We start from the raw sequence: 26,579 nt of genomic DNA on the forward strand, positions 1-26,579 counted from the left end.
CTGTTTAAAGATAAAATAAATGCACAAGTGAAAAATAAGACCCATGAATGTAAACATTAGATTTCTGGAGCTTGAAGCAAGCATAGCATAATATGTAAAATTGTCAGTTCACTATGTTGTACACCTGCAACTAATGTAACGTTGTATGTCAACTGTACTTCAATAAAAAAAATAAAATAAAAGATCATCTAATTCAGTCCTATTTTACAAATGAGCCAAAGTCCAAAAACACAGAGACTCATCCAAGGCCACAGAGCTAATTAGTGTTAGCCTAGGACAGGGGGACGGCGGAATAAAGAAACTAATGACCACGGTCTCCAGCCAATGTTATATGCTTAACACATGGAATCCCACTTAATATAATCTCCAGGACGACCTTGAGGCTCAAGAATTTCTCCCCCCACTTTGCAGATGAAGAAATCGAATCTAGCAGATACTGAGTAAAACTGGAACTTGAGCCCATGTCTCTCTGCCTCCCAAGTCTGTGCCCTTTTTAGTATAATCCTGACCTTAGAGCACAGGCTACTTGACTCACAATCCAAGATTCTAGACAGAACATCAAGCAGATGAAGAAAAGCTCACTACAAGGTTGTGCTTGCATCATCCAAAATAATTATACTTGCTCAAAATCAAACTATGAAAAAACTGGACGACATATGTAGAAAATCAACAAAAGCATGTGAGGCCTAAAATTCAAGAATTACTTCCAGACTCTTTACCTGTGTGTGAAGACCAATGACTTCCCCCAAGGTCAATCTCATCCTAAACAAGGAGTACAAGCAAAATGGACCCTGAGTTAATCATGGGAAACTATTGACCACATTAAACAATTTCCCTTATTAGGTTTGCCATCACATTACAAGATACATCTACACACTTTCTTTTGTAAAAACAAATAACATAATGAAAGGAAATCCCATCTCCAAATTCTGACTATATGTGCATAATTTAAGACAGCATTCAGAACAAATAAGACAAGTGCTATTTTAGGTACTATCTTAAAATACGACTTAGAATAAGAATCTAAAATTTAAGAGCCTACCCACAACCCAAAGAATTCTAAGTTGAGTTCAGGGTACGTGGACTTACTTACGGCAGTGTTCGTATACAACAAAGTTTTAGTAAAAGAAAACAATTTTTATAATCTCTTAAGGATGTAATAGGATTTGATCAAATATATCAATATATTCAAAATAGCTCATTTATGTTCAGGTGCACATCACAGACTCAATAAAATAAGATTTCGATTAATCTGTCCATCTTAAAGAAAAAACCAAAACAAAATCTGAGGATTTGTTTATTGATTCAAAAGTGGACTATCGCTAGACAGTCGAATACATGATAATCCCTACAGTGGAAAAGCAGAGAGAAAAACCAGGAACCAAATAATTACAACATAAAATGTGAAAGATGTTATCATAGAAGTGGAAAGTGTCACTGGGGTGCAGAGAAGGGAACACTGGCCTATATGTGGGCAAACCAGGAAGGCTGCATGGAGAAGGTGATATGAGAATGGGATTTTTGTCAGTAAGAATCCCCCAGGCAGAAGAGAGACAAGGACACACTTTCTCTACATTTCCCTCCCTTTCCCTCCATTATTTCCCTCTCTAAGATTTGGCTTTTCAGCCAGCTGAGGGATCTTAATGCCTTAGAGAAGAGCTACTAAAGTGGTTCAGTTTCATTTTAATGAGGAACTAGATTTCAGTGAAGTCTCCTAGTTGTTTTCTTGCTTGTCATTAGAAAGGGAGTGACTAGTTCAGAACTACTGAGGGATAAATTTGGTAGATGAAAATGGTTTATATTTTTGTCTGCTGTGACATCAAAATATTTTTAAAGGCCAGATTAAAAACAAATGTCAACATAGGAAGATGAATTCTCCCACTGATCCTGCCTCCCCCTTCTCCCCGCCCCTAAACAACAGTAAGACTTTCAAGAAACTCTCTGAAGGTAGAAATGAGGAAGAAAGAGGATGGGGGTGGGGGGCGGGGGAGGGGAGAATAACATGGCATCATTATAGACTATTCTTCTGAAGCAAAGGAAAGACAATGAAGGGAAAACTGGAACACGTGTAGTGCAACGTATAGCACCATAAGGCTGTGTTTGATGCTCTGGGGGGCTTCATCAAGTACTGTTCAGCCAAAAATCAATTGAAAAATCAGCATGATAACAGAGCATGAGTTGCCCTATAATAGCCTTAAGACCCCCAAGGCTATACAAGTCCCTTTCACCTGCACAGATTCTAGGGGGACTTCGCTTCCCCTCCCTGAGTACTATGCCATGCCGGACTGTATTTCTCACCTAGGGTTTTACCCTCCCGCAGAGAGGGGCGCTGACAAGGACCAGTGCTGTTTTAAAGTGGCTTTGAAGAATTTTTCTCTTTCTGCCTTATTCTTTATTTTTTCTTGATATCTGCACTCAAATCCAACCTATAATATTAGTCGCAGGACTGTTTCCGCAATATTAAATGGTCAGGCATAATCTCTGAATAACCTCATAATAAGAGTGTTCTCTAACTACCTTAGCTCACAGACATTAAACTGGCCCTTAATACAATCAGAGTTCAGGCTTATGCAAATGTGGCGTGTAAGCAATTCACGGCATTGTTATAAATATACATATACAGTTCATTCCAAGATTTCATCTCAATATTTCTTCAATCACTTCCTCACAATGTCTGGTTTGTTCAATTTATATTTCTACTTGGCATTTGGTGCAAACCCCCAAAGATAAGATACATCTGTCCCTTAGTCACAGATCTTGGCATTTTTACCTTGACTCAATCGTGAAATGATTGGTTGAATATTAACCTTGCTTATTAGCAGGATTTCCTCATAATAAAGCATTTATTTCCAAACTTTTGAACGTGACATGAGATGTACCAACTCAGCAGTGACATATCAAAGCTTAAGGAGGACATATAAACACCCTGATCTGTGTGAGGGAAGGAAAAGCTAATTGGAAGTCAGCTTCCCTGTGATTATCAGCTTGTTTATGAGGAGGGAGGACTCCTCTGAATGGCCCTGTAAATTCATCCCCGATTATGGCGGTAAAACCAGAGTTAATTTCCACAAGCTCCCCCAAACCCCCCTCCCAATCCGTTTTGTGTAGTTACAAAGGGTGGTGCACTGTTTTCAGAGAATGACAGTTTTTCATGCTTTGATTTTCTCCAGTTTCAAGAAAAATTAATCAGTTGCACAAGCCAGTTGTCAGATTTCACTTCCCTCATGGCAGAAAGCACACATAGTCATTGTCTGCTATAAGAATAAATTTTAGTAATTTTTTCCCCATGTCAATGTGAATATTAGACTGACCCAATTAATATGAAATGCTTCTTTGCTGCTGGAACAGACAGTGCTACAGAAAGAGCCATTTGCACAACCTGTTCATGATTATGGGCCATAAGGACACAAAGATGGCACACACATTTGTGGACCATCTGAATTCTTATACGGAAAGGGGAGGGGGCGGGGGGAGCGGCATGACGTTAGCGTGACTGTCGTGGGTCATGTTTTTTAATCCGTAGTATTGGACATGTAACACAGCAACAAGAGCTGATCATTTTGTTTAATCACCTTCTGGATCTTTGCCAGATGGTCTCTATTGAGAGCGCTGCAAACAGAGAGAGATGAACTGCATCTAACACGCCACCAGAGCTTTCCCGTAAATGTCTGAGAACTGATTCCAACAAGAATTTAGTCTCAGAGCAGAAAGGGATACATTTAAAAACTATGTGCATTAACTATACTTTTCCCCATAGAATCCTCACTTGGCATGAATAATTTACCCACTCTTATGCTAATGGGATCATGAAAGTATCCCTGTGTCTTTAGTGCAGCTATTCTCAGCTTTCAGTAATTACCCCACCCAGTGAAAATAACATGGCTTCTGCATTGAACGGCCAACTAGTACCTGACAATTAGAAAGATCATGGCTGACAGTGGAAGGGTCCAAAACTGGACAGAGAAATCCTTGTGGCCCAAGGAAGAGTGTAGACATAAAGTCTACAAAGCTGGCCATGGGGGAGGGAGGTGGGGGGGGGGTCGTCGGGATGGGGAGGAAGGGTGAGAAGAAACACTTTCCATTGTCAAGCTTTGCGTTCTCTGACTTATTATCAAGATTTTACTTAAATAAAAACATGTTTCTCTTTACATCACTCAGTGTAAAAGACATCCATGACAAGTTTTGAAGGAAAAAAATAACAAATATCCAAAAAGAAGAACTAGAGTTATCTTTAAAGCACATCTGCACTAAGTATTTATTTTATCAGGATTATTTAAAATCTAAATAGTGAAAAATTCTCTGCATTTGGCTTTTCAGAGGGAAAACGGATTGTCAAAAAAAAAAAAGAGAAGAAGAGGAAGAGGAAGAAGAAGAAGAAGAAGAAGAAGAAGAAGAAGAAGGAAAGAAAGAAAGAAAGAAAGAAGGAAAGAAAGAAAGAAAGAAAGAAAGAAAGAAAGAAAGAAAGAAAGAAAGAAAGAAAGAAAACTCATTTTCAACCTCTGTCCACAAAACTCCATGTTAGGTAGTTCACTGTGTAAAAATTATCAGGCTAAAACATCTGGGAAAGAAAGCTATGAAACAGCAGGGAACGTGGCTGGTTTATTGTTTATCTTTTGTTTATGAGGCAGTATTCAAGTTTAATTACTACTCTAAATTAAACTCTAACTGGCATCAGGAGACATCCCTTTACATGACTAAGTTAAAAAAAAAATCTAGAAATCCCAACTCTGGGTTTTTCAAGTAAGTTGATACATATAGGAAGAAATTACTCAAAATTAACAGCAATTATAGAAAGCTTTTAAGCATTTATGGGCACTATTACATGCTCCTGGAGCATTTATTTATTAGAAGAGTTTAATTTTATTTCTAATGGTTACTATTCTAAAAAGTCCTCAGAAAATCAACAGAAATTATCTGGATGTTTGTTGATGGTTAGAAGGATGGTAGTCTTTTGACTTTATTGGGGGGGGGGGGATAGAGAATAAAAATGCAACATAAATATTCTATACACAACAGCTCTTTCTGTGGGGATGTTCGATTATCAATTATATTCTCAGGGAATTTTTTGATACAATTAGGAAGACAGGAAAGTAAAGAACTGTCATTTATGTAGCATAACAGTGAGTGACCAGTTTTGGATGAACTTAGCTCTAGGAAAAATAAAAGTTAAAAGCAACTAGCAAAAGATTATGCCAGATGGCATCTGTCATATTGTATTTAGGGTTATTTTAAAGAAATTGCCGCCACTATGAAAACATTCCATTGATGGAGTTTTCCTAGACTGAATAAGAAATCCCAGTAGAACATATTCAGGATCCACCGTAGGTTGGTTTGAGGTTTTCCTCCCTCCTTTAAATGTATAACTGGAATATTTTGGTGGGGGAGAAATCTATTTTATAACTGTAGTATGTATTACAAACTCAGAGGTACAGTTAATACTATTTTAGATGCTTGCCTACCTTTAAACACCTTCAATATAAAGGGGGTATTTTTAGATTTCAACACCATGATTGGTAAAGAACTGCATAATAAATAAATAAATATCTAGCTGTAAAATAATAGTCCTATTGCCTGGATCAGAGTTGAAGACATCAACGGAAGGATTTGATAGGTGGCAGAATTGAGGCTTGCAAAGCCCTGTGTCCTGAAAGATTAAAGACATATAGATGCTAGTATGCTAATGTATTTAGGTTAAACTGGGTCTGGCAACAGTATGGTTAACGTGCGTGTGGTGTGCAGTGTGAGCTCAGCAGTTACTGGGCCAACTGCCTCGGTATTTCTGGGAATCCTGCCTATTCACAGTGCAGGGATTGTTCAATTGCTGCAAAATGTACAAAATGAATTTTACAAAAATGAATTGTAAGGAAGGCCCCATTACAACGATTTTACAGCAAAGATGTCAACATCAATTTTTCTTTCATGCATAGCTAATGATTAAAACAGCATATTCCATTTGCCTAAGACAATTTATTTCATATTGGCACATCAAAATATTGAAATACAAAGTTATCTTTACTCTACCCTTTTTATTCATTGCTGCTGAACCCATACCATTGTTCAAACCAGGAAAAATAAAACAAACTTGGCACGAAATACTTAAAACAAAGGCTCATCAATATTCCCCAATTTGTCAACATCTCAATTACAGCACTGGAAAAAATGTAAATTTCATGTGCTCTAAACACTGAGGGGTCTATTCTCTTGCCAATTCACATGCGTAACTCCCATCAGCGTTAATGGGAGTTACACAAACCCATCAATAATAATAATACTTTGTACATATATTGTGCCTTTCATCTAAGGCTCTCAAAGTGCTCTGCGAACAAGGGGGCTGCTTCCTAGTCTTTACTCCGGCAAAAAACACAATGAAATACAAAGCAGCTTTTGACTCAGCAGGTACAGAATTAGGGACCCCAAGCCTTATTATCAAGCCCCATTTTACTGATGGGAAGCCAGACACAAAGAGGGCCAGTTACTTCCCCAGAGTCCCTAGTCTGTACCCTAATTCTATCCCTGAAAAACCAGATTTCTTTCTTCATTCTAATGTGACTAACAAGACAAACTCCCTCTCTTTGGCTGCTTTCAGCAAAAGAAATCAGAGTGAATGAAAATCTGGTTCATATTTATAGAGTTTACTGCGAGGCATGTGCTGTTTGAAAGATATAGTAAAGTCAGGTTTTCTATTTTACCAAGTTTGTTTCTTACAGTATTTTTCAAATTTGATTTTTTCCCCCATTTGATTTGTGGCACAAACACTGGAGAGTAAGATGACCTTTCACCTGTGTAACTGTAGCTCTTTCACTATCAAGTCATAAAATGAGGCATTTTTAGGTTCCAAAGTAAAGATGTGTATGAATCATTTTTGCAAAAATATTCACGAAAAATATAAAGCAACATAAACGCATGTATTGTTTTATAGCATATGGCTATTAAAGTTTAATTTAAAATGTGTATGAAAACATTGTATTTAGTACAATTCATCCCTATTTTTCCTGTTTATCATAATTTGTTTTGAAACCGAGTCGTTTTACAGTTTTCCATATGCCTGTTGTGCTAATAAATTCTGAATAAGCAAGAAAACTCTTTTCTAACCTACCAACTTGGTTTCCAATGAAACATGATAATATATATAATGCTAAGAACATAAATTTCCCTCCTAGCTTTTCCATTATACATCAACCCCAAGATTTAACCTAGGATAAGCATATGTGATTTCAGTCAATATCTCTGTTGACTTTGCCCTGAAGCAGATAATTAATCTTTCCCACAGAAAGCTACTATGGACAATTCGGCGGGCCAAATTTCACAATACCTTAAATACATGCTTAAAAGACTCCTATGGGCATGAGTCTGACAAAACACATCCAAGGCTGGCCTTTAATACGTAGTCTGCCGTTAACAAACAGTGTACCCTTAAATATGACTTTGGGAACCCCCGATGTGGTAAGCCAGGTAGGAAATTCTCCATGTCAAAGCGTTCCCTATTTTATAGGAATCATAACTTGTTTTGTCCCTCACGTGTTAATACAGTAAAATGACCGACTTCCTAGTTCTCGTACACATAAGCTACCATGTCCATTCTTTAATCCCACGGAGATATGATAAAAGGAACAAAATCCTACAGGGATCACATCCTTCAACATGGGATGAGTGGGTGCGGCTACCCACAGCATAGAGGTTTGTGTGTATCGCTTTTACCCAGTGTAGCAGTCTCAGAACCCTTCTCTGTTCCGACCAAAAACAACAACAAAACAAACTAACCAAACTGATAAAACTCCATGCCTTGCTTGCTGCCGCAACTCTTCCCAGCTCCAAACCCCAGGGTCTTCTTTCTCCCCTCCCCTTCTCTCTGGTCCTTTCCTGCTATCTCCCTTGGCATAACTCAACCAACCCAACAGAACCAGCCAGTTTTAAATTTCAGTTGGGACCTTCGTGACCTGTTAATGAATCTACAGAGAGGAGAAAAACTCACAGTGTTGAGTTATGCCTGGTGTTGCTAGCTGACTTGGAGTCAGAAATGCTTGAAGCGTTAACGTAATTGCAAGAATGTGAAAAATGAAGCGCTGGGCTCCTGAGCAAAGTGAAAGGTCAAAGCGAGCCTCACACACAACAAGTCTTTGGAAGATAGCCTCATTAGACCATTAAGTCTGCTTCTCTTTCCCCCCTCTTTTGCACAATGTTTAGGGTGTTTTGTTTTTATTAATAGATACATTTCACCCTTTGTGTTACAGCAGTTTGGGGTGGTGGGGGAAGGTGGGAGCCATTCACAGCTTTCCAGATTTAACCCTGCCGAGAAGTCCATCACCAGGACACGGAACCACGATTCAGCCATAGCACTGCAGATCCACTGAATTTACGTTCGTGCCCTCTCCAAAATGCCTTCCAGTTTGGTTTCCTTATGTGCAATCTAACTGGTCTAATAAAGACAGCATATAAGCCTTAACAAATACAATTCGCAAGTTCTTCCACAATTTACAGTATCATAGTGTTCACTTCTGTATCCGTTTCAAATTTCTTAAACCTAGATTCTAACTCGGACCTACTCACAGTTAATGGCATCCTAGAAGAAACGATGTTTCTACACTCTTCTAGAATACCAGTCATCCAAAATCCGTGGCCAGAGACCTGGAGGAGTAGAGGCACTCACCCTACATCAACCACCCTGTTTTAAATGGCATATACGACCACAGCTCAAGCTGTTAAACTGCCCTCCACTTGGAAGGCTGTCTAATGCTTAAATATTGTGGCCATAAACACAGTCATAATAGAGATGAAATAGACCTAGGAGATCAGACACCATCTAACGTAAAATATTAAAAAGTAAAATCTATGCACTTGCCTGGCCCACATTCAATAACGCATCTTCCTTTAAATTATCATTTTAGCTACAGAAGAGACATCCCCACCAATGTATAATTGCTCTCTGTGCAACAGGTGAGTTTTCAATGGTAAAATTTATTCTGGATGACACTAGGCTTCTTTGTCATCTGCAGTTGACATCCCCCTTGCCCTCTGATTATTCTAATTTTTAGGATTTGTGACACAAGTCGCCATGTCAGGTGAATGGAAATTGGGACAAACAGTCGAAGAATTTCAAAATCCATCTTCCCAAGATAAAATTCCATATAAAAGCCACACCGTACTTCCAGAGCTCAGAAGCACAGGTTTGAGCATTTTATGTACTTTAGAGGCATCACTGCTGATTACAGAGAACTCCTAATGTTGATATTATAGACAAACTAACCTGCCTCTAGAATAATTCAGACTAGTACAGAATAGCAGCCAATAGAAGCCCTAGAAGCCTGGTCGTTCTATTTACTCCCACACAGAAGTTAAAGTGTAGATAACCAAATTTGCAAAAGAATTGGCAGAACTAATCAATTGTTATTGTAATGCCTACTTCAAGATTAGACAGCTCACTTTGATATTTTTTAAGTAACATAAGTTGAGAGGAAATACTAATGTAGCAGCTCTCTAACCTGCCACTAGCCTATTTACAGGGAGGTAGTACTGATATCACAAAATACTGAAGCTAGTTTAGTTATGGCTACTTTGCACAAGGGAAATGCTTGACCTTTTACCTTGCTCACTGCTGTTGTCTCCACTCTGGGAAGCATGGCCCCCACTGGAGGGCCCCGGGGTGCCTGCTGAGTGGGTGGACGTTGCATCGTCGTGATCTCGCCAAGATGCAGGATTCTGATGTCAGGATGCCAAGAAATGTTCCCATAAATGAGGAGCCATAAATGAGGAGCCAATAGGAAAGGTGCAGAGAAAGACAAAAATGTGTACATATTAGTATTTGCGGACCTAGGCATATACAGACCCCACACTACAGTATGTTGTCCTTTCAGCGATAGGTACCAAAAAGAAGAAAAGATGCTCTAGGATCTTGATGAGGTGATGGTTACATCTGTGTATACATGTGTTTAAACTAATTGAAACAGACACATAAAAGGGGTGTCTTTTATTATCGCAAATTATACCTCAATAAAGTTAACTTTTAAAGTTGGGGGGAAAGCCCCTTAAAAGTCTAGAAGTCATTTTTACTCTTGCTGCCTTAACTGGGGCACACTCTCCCAAGAAAGAAGCCCAATACTCTTGGACACTAAATTCCAGCACATTGAAAAAAGTCATGACTCCCTTAAAAACAAAAACAAAAAGAAAAACACCCCACAGATCCAAGAATGTATGGGGCAGCTCTTTGCATCTTTCAGATGCATTGCCTTCAACCAACCTGAATGAACTCTGAAAATTATCAGCTGATTACGCAACCAATATATACAGTGATATTAACGAACAGAATGAAACAACTCTGAAGTGTCAGCTGAGTGATCAACTGGACGGGACTTTCATGTGAGTTCCACAGAAGCTTTAAACTCACAGAGCAGTGCTTTTTCCCTGGGAGCATGACTTGTTTCAAAGGACATGGAAGGCACACTGAGAAATTATAGCTCATGCTACTTTGCTGAGTGTATTCTTCTCCTGTTCCTCCTCCCCTTTCCTGATCATTCCCAATCCCCTGCTGTTGCTTAAAGGAAAACAGGAATTCTAATGTACAGGAAGGACTTTATCAGCACCACATGAAGGCAGGCAAGAGATGGAATTTCCTCTGGCAGAAACGGAGAGTAGGAACAGCACATGAAACAGACCAGCCTTAAGGCCAGAACTGTACACTTGTCACCTGCATGTGATGACTTCAACTAAGCCCAAAGATCTCCTGGCAAGCAAATTCTTATGGCGGGGGGGGAGGGGGGCAGGGAGATTCTTTAGGGGCAAAATAAAACAAAAACATCAATCTCTCAAAGTGCACGATTTCTTCCTACAAGAATTGGTAAATAAGGATTCAGACAGACCGACATGCCTATAGGCAACAAGCAAACATCTTGACCATCTGAAAGCAATCTTGCCATGTTGTCATTATATATAGTTTATCCAGAAAAAAAGTCAGTCTATCACTTTCTTCTACAACAACTCTGTAATGTATATATAGAATACAAAATTATATCAAAATAAAATCAAGGAGCCATGGGGAGACAAAATAGGGACTGTTCTTATTTGGAACAACAACAAAAAACCTTTCCCCCCCCTCTACAGGTCTGCTACAAACTGAGTGCAAATTAATAGTTAGCATTTTGGAAAGATGACGAAATGACCCAAAGCTCTATAGATCAGTCATCTCTGTATCAAAACAATGCTACTGGCAATGCCATCAGGCAGGCAACTGATTCTAAGTGGAAACCCCAAGCAGAAATTTTGTGATTATAAATACAGCACAGGGTTAGATCTCTGAAGATATGTTTTAGTTTAGAAAGTAGACTAGGGAACAAATTTGAGTAGACTGAAATAAAAATCAAGGTTCTGTGCTGTCTGTATTAAGACAAAGTCATGCCTGTGATTTCTCGTTTTATCGGAGTTAGAAGCCACTCCAACAGTTTCAAGCTAAAGGCGAAGGGAATACAGGGGCTCTTCAAGCTTTGCAGCCTCTTCGAGTCAGCTGTTTGCCGGATGGTAATCAGATAAAGAGCTAGAAGAATTACATGGGGGGGGGCGGGGGAGGAAACAATAGTGTGGCATTAGTTTAGTCCTACAACCACACTGGCGAGGGCCTTCTTTTAGAAAAGGAAATAACTGTATAACATTCACCTAGGCTAAACTTTTCAGTGTATACAGCAAGTGATGTTAATTTTATGCACTGCAGGCTTTTTATTAAGCAGGCTGCTCGGAAAGCTCTGCACCCCTCACGAAAATTATAATAATTAGCCACTAACATCTCAACTATGTTTTAAGGTAAATGTCATCCAACAACGATTATATCATCATTCAAATGAAGCCGGAGCGAGTCTTTCTGTCTGGGCACTGCAGTGGTTTGAACTAACTGCTCAAAAGCACTTGCAGCAAAACGAAAATACCGACTTGTCCTCAGTCAAACCTGTACTGAGTTTTTAAAGACAGACCCCATTAAATGTAATTGTAAATTTACAATATAGTATACTTCTTCCAATGGTTTTCTGAGGACGAGGAGGTGTTTTCATAAGTAAAGGGGGTGAAAAAGAAGCCACATCAGCAAATACTACTTTAAAAGCAGCTGGTGTCTCCAAGAGCGCTGGACCTTTGGTTTTCAGCCCATTCCTAGAATCTGCTCGTGTTCACCATTTCACCCACCATGCCCCCTTCTTTTCTTCTCTTTTTTCTCCTTCAGGTTTTCAAAAATGCTGTCCCCAACAAATGTCGTAAAGATGTTGGTTTCCATGGAGTGTCTCAGGTATTATGACCTTGTTTGGGAGACTGATCAAAACTAAGGAACACGCTGGCATTCATTTAACTTGAAAGTAGGAAAAACAGATGAATCTCTCTGGGGCTTTGGGGCCGAGGAGCCACCACAAAGTTGTTCACATTCAGCTACACCAGGGTGACTTGATGACCCAGGGGGCTTCTCTCAAGAGAAGAGACGGGGCATGGCGCGTGAAATGGTGAACATGACACAATCCTGATAATCTGGTCAATAAAAAATTGCTGCCTTCCTGGTCATAAAAAACTACAACTTATGTGGACAAATAAAGTGTAATCCTTTACCCGTAACACTGTTTTTTTTCCCCTTAGACTGAAATATTTGTTTGTATCACAACTTCTTTCTTCTTCCTTTTTCCCCTCCCTAGATAGTTTCCAAGTTTACATCCTTCAAGAATAAACTGCCTGGCTTCCTGCCAAATTATATGCAGAAGTTTAGTGAATCTTGAAACCAATGTGGCATATGAAAGCATGTAAAACACATGATGTATGTGGAAAAGAGAGAGAAATGCTCTCTGAGTGCATGTGTGGGGTGAGCACGCAGGTATATGCATTCCACGATATATGTCCTGTTCTTCAGCCAAAGTATCCTGAAGACACCCGAGGGCAAGGACTGAACATGTTTCTATTCCCAGTGGCTTTAATAATTGGGAGTCAAATATGGTACTTTTCTTGCTCTGACGTAATTGCGTTAAAGAGCAGTGTTAGCAGGAGAAAAGCAGTGAATACTGAGTGGAGCACAATAGAACGAGATGGAAAATAGATACAAGAAGCTAGGTCTCCAGGGGCAGTATTTTCTATTTGCTGGGCTACAGACTCACAGCTGATAATGCAAGTTGTAATTAATATAAAAGCATGAGACAAGATGGGGAGAGCTTGTAGTAGCAGGGCCACAGGAGATCACTCTGCTGCTCTCCTCTGTTTCTCATTTACACACAGCTTTCCCTAGAAAACACAGTTCTGCCAGTGTTTTCTCCCTTGAAATTAAAAAAAAAATGATTTAGCACCAACCTGAATTTTGCTAAATCTGGGAAAGAGCACAGAGAGGACAGGAGTCTCCCGGCATAGGAAGCAAAACATATGTATGCCTTTTTTGTTGAAGTTGCAGATATGGTAGAAATTGTAACATTTTACACCATTATGGCATTTCTGCGGGGACCTGCCCATAGGAAAATACTTAATAAGTCCTGGTGAATTGGTAGGATTGCCCCGTTTCAATGATTCCACAAAGCTCATGGTTCTTTCATTGCAAAAAGAATGGAATGAAACGTATGAGAGCTTCTAAATAAATACAAAACTGAATGAGGAAGTAAAATGTATTAGGATTCAAGGGGGTGGGGGAGCCATACTATGCACAGGTGCTTTCTAAAATAATCTAGAACTCATCTTAGCCCCTAAATGGGAAGGTGAGTCAATGGATGTGGTACAGAGGAGAAAGCATTGCATTCGAATTAAGACACTAGGGTGCCACCTCTAACTGGTCATGTGGCCTTAAGCAAGCGATGCACTTCATTTCCCTTATCTCTTTAAAATTAAGAAGTTTGGCAAGATAATCCCTAAGGTCACTCCTACTTCTTGCTTCTATTATTAAAAAAATACTTATAATAAGCACGTGCTTTTCTAGAACCTATACAACGACAACATGATATATACATAACACCAAGCCAAAAATTATACGTGAACTTGGACAATACGGTAAAGTGATTCAGAATATGTGCTTGTAGGTAGAAAGCAATAGCAAATATATATAAAGACATTTTAGCCAGCAAACAAAGCATGCAAAACTAATTTGGCTCGATATGTTTAAACAACAAAGGCAAGATATACTTGCATCAGTATACATAATGAATACGTTACATATTTCCTATGACTTTACGATATTTTTGTTCCTAACATTATGCAAAAATTATTTTTTAAAATCAAAAATTATTTTTTAAAATCAGATGAAGACTCATGTCATGAGGTATTCACGCCTACAGAAGTTAAAATGTTAATTGTATAGTTTGAAAAAATGTTGGAATTTCAACTTCATTATTCTAAAGTTGACATAAGAACTCAGGAGAAGCATGTATGCTTTCAGAACGTGGACTGACTCTTTAAAAATGTAAATAGAGCTGGGGTCTTTCCCTCACCTCCTTGTTTCCACCCTCTATTGAGCTTTGGGAATTAATATGTCAGTAACTCTCAAAGTAGTGGCAAGTACTCTTTGCAAATTCCAAACACAAATCCCGAAATTAAAAAAAAAAAATGGATTTCCCCCATCAAATGGAGCAACTTTCAGAAAAGAGAGAAATTTCTTATTTTCTTGATATACCATCATATTATAACATGTCTCCTATAATTTTGAATTGCGTTGGAATATTCCATAAGGCATTCAGTCTGAAAAAATTACGAAATCAATTTTAAAATATCAAAATTTTACTGTGATAGTGAATGTCAGTGGTTGTCAAGTGCACCTTTGTTTGATTTCATCTCATCACAGTTACACTGAAAACATACTTCAAACTGCACAACCAAAGGGATTTAAATAACATAATTATTTTTGATGGAAATTGACATAGGAGCTATCAACCTTCACAAGCTATACAACAATAACAACAGAACACCATGACCCCAGCCATGTTGAGTTGGTGTACAGAACTCAGAGGGAGAACTTTCCAGAATGGGTCCCTGGAGACCTTGAATAACACACCGTAAGGTCTAATCCTATACTAGAACTTAAGAAACTATCTGACAAAATAAATCATTCGTATCATCAATATCATTATCAAATCCCATTATTTCCCCTCTGATATCCTACAGACCAATCACTTAAACCTACCCCTTTCCTCACCGCCTAATCCCTGTTAGATTTCCAGGTACTAATAGCATTTACCTCTGGACACTTGCCCGCATTCTGTCAGGGACAAGGTTCTGGGGACTCTCCCCTCCAACTTAGCCCATTTTAAAAAACCGTATACACAGAAAAAATAATTTGACAGATTCAGAGATGCAAAAGAAAACAACAGCCTATCTTCAGTTAAGTTACAGCTTTCAACATAGAAATTAAAACTTTTTTCTTTTATGTATCATATTATCAGAGCCAGTCAATTTCAAGGCACCTGTCACTAACTGTTAACAACTACAGTTGTATTTTCTTCCCTATACTTAATTCCTCCCAACAAATAATAATAAATAAATAAAATGTAGCTCCACATGAACATTAATTACGAATAATAATATGCACTTCAGGCAAATGGAACTTGGCTCAGAGAATGTATTTCAAACAGATATGTTTCCTTTACCTAATGCTGATCTAAAGATACATAATATCTTTCAATGTAAATGTAAAGATAAATTTTATTAGCCTGCACTGGATCTAAAGACTTGATCTAAAATTATGTAAAGTAGAAAATGTGGCTATCACCTATTAGAAATACTACAGACTAGGAAAAGCATGAATAGTCCACAGCAATTTTCAAGGTGAAAGTTTTTTTTTTTTAAAGAATCGGTTTCTTGATACGTTTATTTTAAACAGAATCAATTTCAATGTCTGGGAAACTTTACATGAACTGCAGCTGGAATGTGGAGTTCTGCTCCTTTCACTATCTTATTTCGATCTTCCCATTATTCCAAAGAATGCTGTTAACAGTTGTTCCCTACCTATAACAAATACTCTTATGTTTAATAAGAAAATAAGATAAACTATATTATGATATAAAAATGATATAAAAAAAATTCATTACGCATTTACTAAAAATAAAACAGGAGCCAATGTTGCACATTTGATTCTCTATTTAATTCTGAATTTCCTTTTATTGTTATGCCCATTGTGCCACTATCGATAATAAATGAACGAATTCAGTATCTTTAACGGATGTAACGTACAAAAGGTTAAGACATGATGGTTGTCTTTTTAGCAATGTTACATCAGATTATTTACATAAAATTACAGAATGTGAGATCAGCATGACAACACTGGATACACTCTGGAATCGTATATAAAACCCATTCCTAAAAGTCTGCCAAAGACACTTGCTTTCAAGGTATTTGTAGCAATTACTTTCACTCAGTTTTATTTTCATATTTTTTAATAAGAAAATAGAAGTCTATGTTGGCACCTAATATTTTGTTCCTGACACTTGTCTCTCTGCTTCCTACTACACAGAATTACACACTTAATCTTTCTCTCTTTCACTCTCTCTCTCCTTGCCCAATCCTTCCTTAAACACACACACACACACACACACACACACACGCATGCACGCACACACACACAATACAGCTTGATACCACTTAATAAGTATAGAGGTGTATGTGTTTTGGGGTGTCAAACAGCTGTCACAAACTGTCACCTCCACAAGAGAAACCTTGGCACACAACAAATTAAACTACACTTCTTTTTTAGCTGTCATTATTCATAGCCAATAAGTTGAAATGCTCTCGGCATTTCATGTGCAAATAAAACCATGAGGAAGCGCAGTAGATCAGAATAGTGGGCCAACAGATAAAACAGAGAAAACAACACGCTGTCTCAGTCCTTCTGAAGTGGTTCATCATCACCCCTGCACCAGCGTGCACCAAATGAGATCCAGCCTGGGGCAATGTATTAAATATGCATATCAAAGCAAATGAAAAAATAAACCTGGAGATTCAAATTGGACACATTTACATACTGAAAATGTTCCCCTCATACCACTTTCCAGGTAGTAGTAGTTCTACGGTATTTTTTTTTTTTTTTTTTTTACTGGTGGGGGGTTATGGGAGGGCGCCCTGGCGGGAGAGGCAGAAACTAAGAGAATTCACTTTGTAGGCAGATGCCTGCAAATGAATATAATCAATATACCTATGGTACAAAAAAATATCAAAAATGGTGAAAACTCTCCAAGGTTTTCTCTCACCTCCTGCATAAAATTCAAGTCTGTAGCAAACCTCGCCATTTCCCACTCGGTGTGCTGGTGGAACAAATGACTGCCTCCTTTCAAAACAAATAGCGGGGGGCTAAAGTAAAAATGTTATAGTTCAGATCTCTAGGAAATAAAAGGCTTTAAATTATGATGCCCAATGAGGTGGCAAGCCCTCGTGGGTTCAAAATAAATCAGTTGTCATCTTTATTTGATGGGGGGCCTGAAAGAGGAGCAACAAATGTTACAGTTGAGTCTTTTATCCAAAGATGACGATTGTTAAATTATTAAGGCACTATCCTCTTAGGTACCCCTGACTACTTGAGTGTAATTTAAATATTACAATGGTTTCATGAACTGGCACTGTCTCTCCGCCAACCCTCTGAACAGCCTCTTCTATGTAAACATCAGCACGCTCTAGCTCCATACATCCACTCGGAAACCAGTTGCCAAGAAGCCATTCTAGAAAATCAAGTAATCGAGACCCCCAGAAATGTCACGAGAGAAACATTTTTGGCTGCAGATAATGGTGAACCCCTCATTCTACAAGTCAGGTAACCGCATCCTTCTCATCCCCCCAACACTGCAGAGTGCATATGAATTGAGAAACAGGAAGCTATGAAAATAAACAAATAAATGACGACCACAACAAATACTTCTCAAGTACCGTCTCGCCTTGTGGACAACAACCACACATCACATTGCCACATACCAGCAAGTAAGCTTCCCATAGCTGCTTGCTGCACCCTTTGGATTTTATTTAATACACTCAAATACAAAGAGAGCCCCCAGAGTTCCCCCATCGCGACGGGAAAAGCCAAGAGTAAAGACAGGCACCGGAACTTTCAATGCCATAGTATTTATTCTGTCTCAGAACCAGACAACTAGGACTGAGGTTTTCTGTCCTTTTCCTTTCTTTTCCTTCCTTCCTTCCTTCCTTCCTTCCTTCCTTCCTTCCTTCCTTCCTTCCTTCCTTCCTTCCTTTCTTAACTTTTGTTCTTAGCCTGGCTTTCCATACAGTACAAAGGCTAATAATTAAAATGTAAGCTTGTATATTTTCAAAACTTTTTTGGGGGGGCGGGAGGTGGGGAAAAGGTAAAGAATCTCACAGAAGGTTTATTCTCCAGGCCTCTCAACCCATTCCTCTTAAAACCCAGGAATGGGTCGGGAGTGGGGAGGGGGGGTGGATGGTGGTGGTAATGGTACATACTGCCTTTGAGCCTCAAAGCCTGTTTAACTCCACAACATGTTAAATTAATATTTCAGCCAGCCAGTTATTAGACTATAGCCTATATCACTTAGGTTGTAGGCTCAATGGAATATAATCTATAGACACCCTGTCCCCCACCCCAGGCTTGAGTTCCTATAAATAAACTGCTATTCACACCCACTCTTTAACCTCGCCACTCTTGCCTTTCCTACCAGCTGCAATCTTTCTTCTCTTTGCTTCTTTTTCAAATTTTCAGTCTCACTACATATGCTTTCCCCCCACCCCCTTTTTTTTTAAAGCATCAGACTCCCTAGATTGGTTCCAAAATAGGATTAAAAACAGAGAATAGAAAGAAATCTCCCTTCCTGGACTGACATACACAGTCACTCCTTACTATACTCTGTCTTCATTCACCAACTGTTTAAGTGTTAAAATTCAACCACTAACCTATGGTTACTCAATCGCAATTCCCTTCAGCTTTCTGTAATACATTGTTAATAATTGTTTCATCAAAGTTACTGTCTTTTATTATAAAGATGCTTCGGGCACTTGGCAATAAGTCCATATACTGACAATAAGTTTCTACAGAGCAAAAGCTCGGAGAATTGTAATGTGTTCACTCCTTCTTTCCTTACTAATGCAATGCAAGATTGCCAATAATTCTCAGGACTGTCATCTCTGTGAGGGACTGGGAAGTCCCTCTCCAGTTCTCTCTTGTCCTTCAGTGCTCTGTCCCCCACCCTGTCCAACTAGCTGACTTGCCTCTGGGTCCCTAGCGCACTGATTACACATTGTTGGGAAAGCAGAAAAGGCAGCAGTCACCATATCAAACAGACAATTTGCTAACACTCAAGTCACCAAATCCAGGAAACTTTACACATTAAGAGCACAAATCACTCTATCAACTCCCTGGTTTCTTTGGTTCTCAACATACATGAGGAAGGCGGACGGGAAAGGGCAAAGGAAGATGAAAGGTGTGGCAGAGGTAATGAGAAAGGGAGAAAAGATCCCCAAAGAGACCAAATCATTAAAAAACAAAACAAACCAAAACAAAACCGAAACACTAAGTTTGATCTTAGCTAAATGTTACAACAACTTTTTTAAAAATGCTATACCCAGTAGTCTCAAAAGAATGCCAGAGGGCTCTCAGACTTACATGGTCAGCGAGATTTGTAGAGGAGCCTGAAAGTTCTTCGTGGTCTGACTTGGAGCTGCCGTCCCTTTCATCAATGACAAGGTCGATGGGCATTTTTCCCTTCAAACAGCTAATGTACCGATGGCAGAAGTTATCACACAGTTCGTGGACCTAAAAGGAGGGTCATGGTGGAGGGTTCAGCTCATGTTGTTGTTGTGATTGTTTTGTTTCATTTTTAAAGGGAAAAAAATCAGGTTGCAGGGTTACATTTAGAAAGAGCAACAGTGCAATGCCTTCCAAACTAACTCTAATTAATGGGTGTAATACTTGAAGGCGAGGAAACAATAGAGCAATTGTTGCAACAGATATTATTCTCCGGAGACTTCCCTGAGCAACAAGTTACAATAAAGAGAGAAGAAACGGGACTAGAAGGGACTAGAAATAACTGGGTTCAGACTGGGAGTCCGGAGGTCGGGAGGGGGACCCAATTTGATGATAACATCAAAATGTTAGAGCGCTGGAACTGGGACCGGCATTGGCGTTTGCGATTCAATAAGCTCAGAGTTTTGCCTGCTTCCGGGGGGAAGGTGGCTAAGCTGGAGAGCAATGTAAAGGCAGCCCAGCGAGGATGATTTCCCCCTGCCTGGACCTAATGCGCGCTCTGGTCTGAGGGTGAGCTAAGCTAATAGAGACGCAAGCAGGCTGAATGTCCAGTAACACAAATGGTTTGTTGCATTTCAAAATAATCCTGAATGCCTAGGGGAAAAGGCAGGGCAGGGGCTGGGGGTGGGGGGTGCACACCAGGGCTGTCCTAATTCACCCATCCTCTGAGCCCTTGGGTTGAGGGATTTGAAGGAAGGACAATGTAACAAGTTGCTCAAAACCTCCAGGTGCCCCATCCCTCAGACTGGAGGTTTGTTGAAGACATCGACTGAGAGAGGCAAGTGGCTGAATCAAAATGGGGAGTATCATTTCCTGCTTACCTTTTCTAACTCCAAAAGATGAAACCTTAGTACTTGTATTGCTTGTATCATCTGAAAGAAAAGTTTAGAGTGTGGAGTTAGGGCTCTGTAACTCAGGAGCCCTGAGTGGCGGGTGGTGAGGGAACTGAGCTGGGGAAAAGAAACAGGCAAGTGGCCAGGCAAAACCCACACATCAAGAAATCATCAGAAAAACCAAGTGATTACTGATCATCTCTGCCTCATTGGCCACGGGGTAGGAATCTGACTCAACCTGGGCCGAGGCATCTAATATCTTTGCCCCCTGTGTTCACTGAGCTATTTGTGAGGACTGCTTTCCTAGGGCCAGGCCTTCTTTCTCCGCCTGAATCTTTAACCGTCCCCTCTTTCGACCTCAGGCCAAATTAAAAAAAAAAATCCGCTTCGAAGAGAGAGAGCTTTTTACAGCACACCCTGAAAAACCCGTCCTTACTAAAGAAGGAAATACTCAAGATGAATGGTGAGGCAGGGCCTTTGAAAGCGGATTTAAGTACTTTTAATATTGAAATTGTGCAAATTAGCAAAAGAATCGCACCTAAAAGTGGCCTGCGCAGGCCTGCCCCAGAACCCCCCCCCCCCCCCCCACAATCTCCCCGCCCGCCCTCCCCTGGGCCAGCGGTTACTTCCTTCGGGGCAGCTGCTGGGGGCTCGGCTGCCTACCCCGGCAAACAGAGGAAATAACTCACTTCTCACAGCCTCACTCCCCGGGCCGAGACCCGGGACCCATCCCCTGCTCACACTGAGGGCACCGTGTCCCCGCCTGCTGCTCGCTGGCCTCCGCTCTCCCCGACATCCACCCCACCCCTTACCTCCCATCTTCCTTTCCGGGGCTCTAAACTGTTCCCTTCCCCCCGTCGCTCTTGAGGCTCCAGAGAGGGTTCTGCTCCAACTCCCCGGAGCTCCAGGGGAAAGTGGGTGCTTCTAGGCAAGGGAGGGGGCCCAGGCTGCGGAAAGGGAAGCAACAGTGAGCCTTACCAAATTGTCCAGCTCTGGATTTGAGGAAAAAAGTGGCTTTTCTGCGCGAACCTGTAAGAAGCAGGGGAAGTCAACATGAAATCCCACCCCAAGTTGAAAGAAGGAAACCCCTGTCACAGACTAAACTGTATGAGTGGGTAAGGCGGAGAGTCAGTGCCCGAGAAGAGGAGAGAGGCTTTGGTAAAATTCATGAAACAAACTAGTGCCTTAAAATAGTAGGGTTGGTTGAAAAAGTACTGGGGCCTCCTACTCCCAGCCCCATTAAGGGGTACCCGGAAATGCTGAGCTGTAGCTGGAAACTCAGGGCCCTTCTCCCGGCCGGCCGAGTACCCCCTAATTCAGACGTCTAAGGGGCAGTAGTTCTCAGCCTCCCTCACCTTAGCGCCCCGGGCCGACCGCCCCACGAGGCGCCCGGCTTCCTTCCCTCCCAGGCACTCTCGGGTCCCTCACCACCCCTGTCCCCAATTCTTGTTCAAGTAGCTGCAGGCGGGGGAAAAGGCCAAGCCCCAGATTAGGAGCAGGTCAACTTTAATTCGAGGGTCGAGCCCCCGTATTCCTGGCTGGGGGGAAAAACAAACACCCATATTTATCTCCGCTTCCAGTTCGCCTCCAGGCTCAGGGATGGGGAGGCGTAGAGCGCGGACTGGGCCAGAGGAACAGATCGGGTGTCCCTGCCTTTTCCTCCTCTTTCATGTAAAGCTCTGAGGAAAGGGGAGGGGGGAGTGAGGGTCTGCAGGAGGGTGAGTGGGTCAAGAAGGCTGGACCTGCTTGGCGAAGACCGCGATGTCCTCGTTGAAGGAGTCGGAGGAGCAGACGTCTCCGCCGGCCACTCCGGGTTCCCGGGGAGTGCAGGTCGCCAGCTCGCACTTCTCAAAGACCAGAGCTAACAGAGGAAACAACGGGTGCCTAACGGGCAGCGCCACGCAGAGACACACACACGGAGACGGGGTGCAGAGGGGAAGGAGCAAGAACTGTAATCAACAAGTTTGGAGGGTTCGGATTCCTTTTTCATAAAACAAGCACGCATCACACTTTACAACCCTTCCTTAGTCAGCCGAGCCTGGGCCAGAAACAGAAAGGAAAAACGGCCTGGCCCTTTCCCTCAGCTCAGGAGTCCCTCAGATGTGGTCGGAGAAGCCCCTGGTCACTGCAGCCCGCCAAGGAAGAAGAGCCCCAGTTGGAAATAATGAAACATGCAAGCAGATCAGGCGGTCTGAAGCCCGGAGCTGATCTAGACCCAATCCCCATACTACAGAGGCCGCAGAACCATCCCCATACCCAGCCCTGACCTCTCAAGAAAGGAACACTACAGACAGTCTCTAAAAATTGCTTTAACTCTCCATACTAAGGGTTATTTCGAAGGAGGCCGAAGGCTTCACCTACACAGACACCCGAAGTGGTATTTCCTAAATCTAAATCGGAGAGAGTGCTCTTCCAACCTCTCCACCCCCTTGCCTTATAAACTTGTTTGCTGTACTTCTAGTAAAGCCCGGGGATGGGGGGGGGGGGCAGGAAAATAATAGGAATGTTAAACGCCGAAGAGCTTCCTTCCAAAGACCACATTTCTCCAGCAGGCAAAAATAAATAAATCGACTGTTAAAACTTGGAAGTGTGCGTGCGGGTCTGCCCTTTGTGTTCCTCCGGGCGCTTAGCTCCACTTCGGGATGCTTGCGGCCTCTGGCTTCAGGCTCAGTGGCCGTTTACCAGCCGTCCCCTCCCCTCGGCAAACCGCCGCCTTCCCCACCTACTCGCCACTGGAAGAGCCCGAGAGGTACACTTTTGGACCGTGCACCACCATCCCTCTCCCCGAGTCCTCTACGGAATATAAAATACGTAATTTCCAGCCATCTCCCTCCCTCCTCCTAAGAGCAGCTCTGTGCAGGCGGCAGTCCCTTCCACCCCGCTGCACTTCAAGGTCTACCCCCTTTATTTACAGAGAATTAAGAAGTGGGTGATTAGGACTTCCTGGCCGACAGAAGCAGCCCTGATCCCAGCTCAAGCTGCATTTAGTGACTCCCAGACTCTCGGTAGGAAACAGAAGAGGGGGGAAAAAAAACAACAAAGTTGCTCCTCATCGGCAGGAAACTTTCTCCTTCTCAAGGCCTCTGTTAGGGGGGCCTGGAAGGACCAGCTCTGCGTCCTTTGGCCAGGAATCCCGTCCTTGGGGAGAAGGCCCTGGCAAGGTTCTCAGGACTCAGTCACTCTGGGCTGTGGGGTCCGGAGTGACGGGGCTGTGGGGGTGGAGGACGCTTTATCTTTCGGGGATTTACACTTAAGGCGAAGAAGAGCAGGCCCCCTTCTCTGTCCTTTCTGAAGGCAAGCGGTTCCCACCCCTCACCTCCACCAACCCCCCCCCCCCCGCAGAAATAACTCCCCACTTGGTCTACCATCCCCTGAACCCCCACAGAGACGAACACACACTCGCACTCACAACAGTACGCTGGGTCGGGAGTGGGGAGCGGGGGGTCGGTTTACCCATAGATCGCGTCCTTGTCCCGCTTCAGAGCGTCGTTGACAGCGGACCCCATGCTGGCCGGCATGACATTGGGGTGCGGGGCGTGCGCGCCGTAGTGCTGCGTGGCGTGGAGCGGCGGCCCGTGGTTCAGGTGGTGAACCGGGGGGATCGGCCGCGGCGCGTGAGGGTCTCCGTACATGGACGCGGGCACCCCTACTCCGTCCATCCCGCCGTAATGGGGCAGCTCATCGTACTGTCGGAACCCGGCGAGGGGGAGGGGGGCAGGAGGTGAGGGAGAGCCAAGGGGGGATAGAAAAAGGAGACGGGAGAAGAGAGCGGGGAGAGGGGTGGGAAAGGAATCGAGCAGGGGTGGAGGGAGGAAGGCGAAGGGCAGAGGGGGCAGGCAGGAGAGAGAGAGAGAGAGAGAGAGAGAGAAATAAAAACAAAGTCAGAAAGGAGAAAAAAAGTACCGAGCGCGAGTTGAACACACAGAAACCAAACCAGCCGAAACAACGAGTTCAGAGTTTCGGGGAGGGGGGGATGTTTTTAAATTTTAAGATGAGAAAAGTATGAACCAAGAGCGGCGTTGCGAGCAGGGAGAGGGGGCGGCGAGGCCAGGCACTGAGGGGGCGCCGGGAGGTCCCGCTCGGGCCGGCGGCCGCAGAGCCGCAGCGAGCCGGCCGAGGGAGAAGTGCAGTTAGTGCGAGGAGGAAGCCCCGGATCCCACCCCTAACCCCCCTTCGCCTCCTCCCGAGGATCCAATAAATCAAAAGGCGAAATGAAACAAAATAAAGAGAAGAAAAACGCTAATAATCAGGAGGAGAACGCCGAGGACGAGGGAAGGCTGGGGCCAGTGCCTCCCCGGGGGCAGGGAGCGGAGGGGAGGGGGGGGAATAACGTGAAAGTTACCAGAAACATTATTTAGCAGCGGATTCCCTGCGTCCTTGTCAATTTCAGAGACAAAACAAGCAGCCCAGGCTAGTCTAGGCGGCGGCGCAGCGGCTGCGGCAGCGCGGCCCCAGCGGCGGCCCCGGCGGCGGCGGCGGCTCCTACGCAGCCCGTGCCCGCCCCGAGCCGCGGGAGCAGCGGCGGCAGCGGCGCAGCAGCGGCAGCGGCGGCGGCAGGAGAACCGGGGGAATCGCGCTGCTGGGGTAAAAGCTGGAGCGAGGCGAAAGCGTGTAACAATTGCACACGCACACACACACACCACTCACACGCACTCGCCGCCCGCCCGCTCGCACAGCGCTGGAACACGCGCGCCCAGACACGCACACACGCACGCACACACACTCGCACACACGCAGAGGCACGGGGGGGAAAAGCCGATGAATAATTTTGCTGCTATTTTTTTAAATACTGGCCGCCATCATCAAGCAGCGAGCAGCGGCGGCAGCGTTGAAGGGAGAGGAGGCATCGGGACAGGCCCCTCTTAAGAGAGGATTTATATCTAGGTAAGTGTTGGAGATTTAAACCTACCCTTTGCGCCATCAGTCTGCGCTCCAATAAACTCCTGGATGTGTCGTATATTTAATATCCCAGTCCGGATAAGAAAGTGATCTAGGCTGAAGATTCCTTTTTTTTTTTTTTTCCAAACCAAAAAGACTTCTCCCAATTCTCCAATATGTTATTTTTAAGGGGGAAAAAAAGCCCAGGCAAGACAACGAAGAGTTTTTTTTTTTCTGTGATATTTCTTCTTTTTCTCTTTTTTCCTCTTCTTCCTCCTCCTCCTGATCTTCCTCCTCCTCCTCCTCCACCTCCTCCTCCTCCCCCCTCCCCTCCTCCTTCTCTTCGGTCCTCCTTTCCCCCTCTTTCTCTTCTCTTCCCCTCAGTTGGAAAAAAAAAAAAGAAAGAAAGAAAAGAAAAAGAAGAAAAAGAAGAAAAAAAATTGTCAAGCCCCCGAACTGAAGGTTACGAGCGGCCCGTCAGCAGCCCACATGTAACCGAACTGTCGTGTTTCATGGCTTTTTGCCACTCCAGCTGTCAATCAAAGCCCGGAATGTCAAGGTAGTGAATGAATGATGGTTGATGATGATGAAGAGGAGGAATCTTTCAGACCCGTTTTTTTTCTTCCAGTAAAACTCCGCGAGGGGTTTCTGCTTCTTGAATTTTTTCCTCCCCCCTCCCCCCCTCTTTTAGCTCGGCCCCCGCGGTATCTATAATATGATCCTCTCTCTTTAAAGTATCGTTCAAAGAAAGCAGAGGGGAAAAAATCAAGAAAAAAAAATTGAATAGTTTGCAAAAATTGGACTTCCTCCCCCCCTTTCCTGGTAGGTATTTTGTCTCTCCCTCTCTCTCTTTCTCGCTCGCTCGCTCGCACTCGCGCTCGCTCTCTCGCGCTCGCTCTCTCGCGCTCTCTTTCTCTCTCTGGGAGATGAGTGAGTGTCAGTAGGTGTTGGCAGGTTGGCTGCTGCCTGGCTTATAGAAGAGCCTCAGTTTGGCGGCGCGGGTCGGCGGCGGGAGAACGAAATGACGGAACCCGGAAGTCGTGGTGGCCATAGCCCGTCGTACGGCGGAGACACATCCCGGGAGTGGGGAGCGGGAGCGAGGAGGAGCGCGCCGCGCCGAGCCTCTGATATGCAGCGAGTGCGATCGGACGGCCCCGGCCGGGGGGGGCGGGGGAGGCGGGGGGGGGGGG

General features: G+C 43.0%; 1 protein-coding gene across 8 annotated transcripts in view; it reads right to left on the reverse strand.

Annotated features, from left to right (window-relative positions):
• MEIS2 (Meis homeobox 2) overlaps window positions 1–25,612 on the reverse strand; it is a 208,921-nt gene extending 183,309 nt beyond the window's left edge. For 4 of the 8 annotated variants that reach the window (XM_039217969.1, XM_039217966.1, XM_039217972.1 and 1 more), the window contains exons 1-7: window positions 25,421–25,612; window positions 23,965–24,197; window positions 22,254–22,395; window positions 21,490–21,540; window positions 20,500–20,550; window positions 19,538–19,687; window positions 9,582–9,696 (exon numbers count right to left, since the gene is read on the reverse strand). In XM_039217969.1, the coding sequence (XP_039073900.1) occupies window positions 9,582–9,696; window positions 19,538–19,687; window positions 20,500–20,550; window positions 21,490–21,540; window positions 22,254–22,395; window positions 23,965–24,197; window positions 25,421–25,432 (754 nt within the window). In that variant the 5' untranslated portion in view covers window positions 25,433–25,612. Of the gene's footprint in view, window positions 1–9,581; window positions 9,697–19,537; window positions 19,688–20,499; window positions 20,551–21,489; window positions 21,541–22,253; window positions 22,396–23,964; window positions 24,198–24,853; window positions 24,874–25,420 lie in introns of those variants that run through there. The other 4 variants (XM_039217973.1, XM_039217971.1, XM_039217967.1 and 1 more) reach the window with 3 other exon arrangements.
• Window positions 25,613–26,579: the final 967 nt, after the last annotated feature.

The sequence above is a fragment of the Hyaena hyaena genome, unplaced genomic scaffold, assembly GCF_003009895.1.
Source record: "Hyaena hyaena isolate Hyena2069 unplaced genomic scaffold, ASM300989v1 scaffold_727, whole genome shotgun sequence".
Taxonomy (NCBI): Eukaryota; Metazoa; Chordata; class Mammalia; order Carnivora; family Hyaenidae; genus Hyaena; species Hyaena hyaena.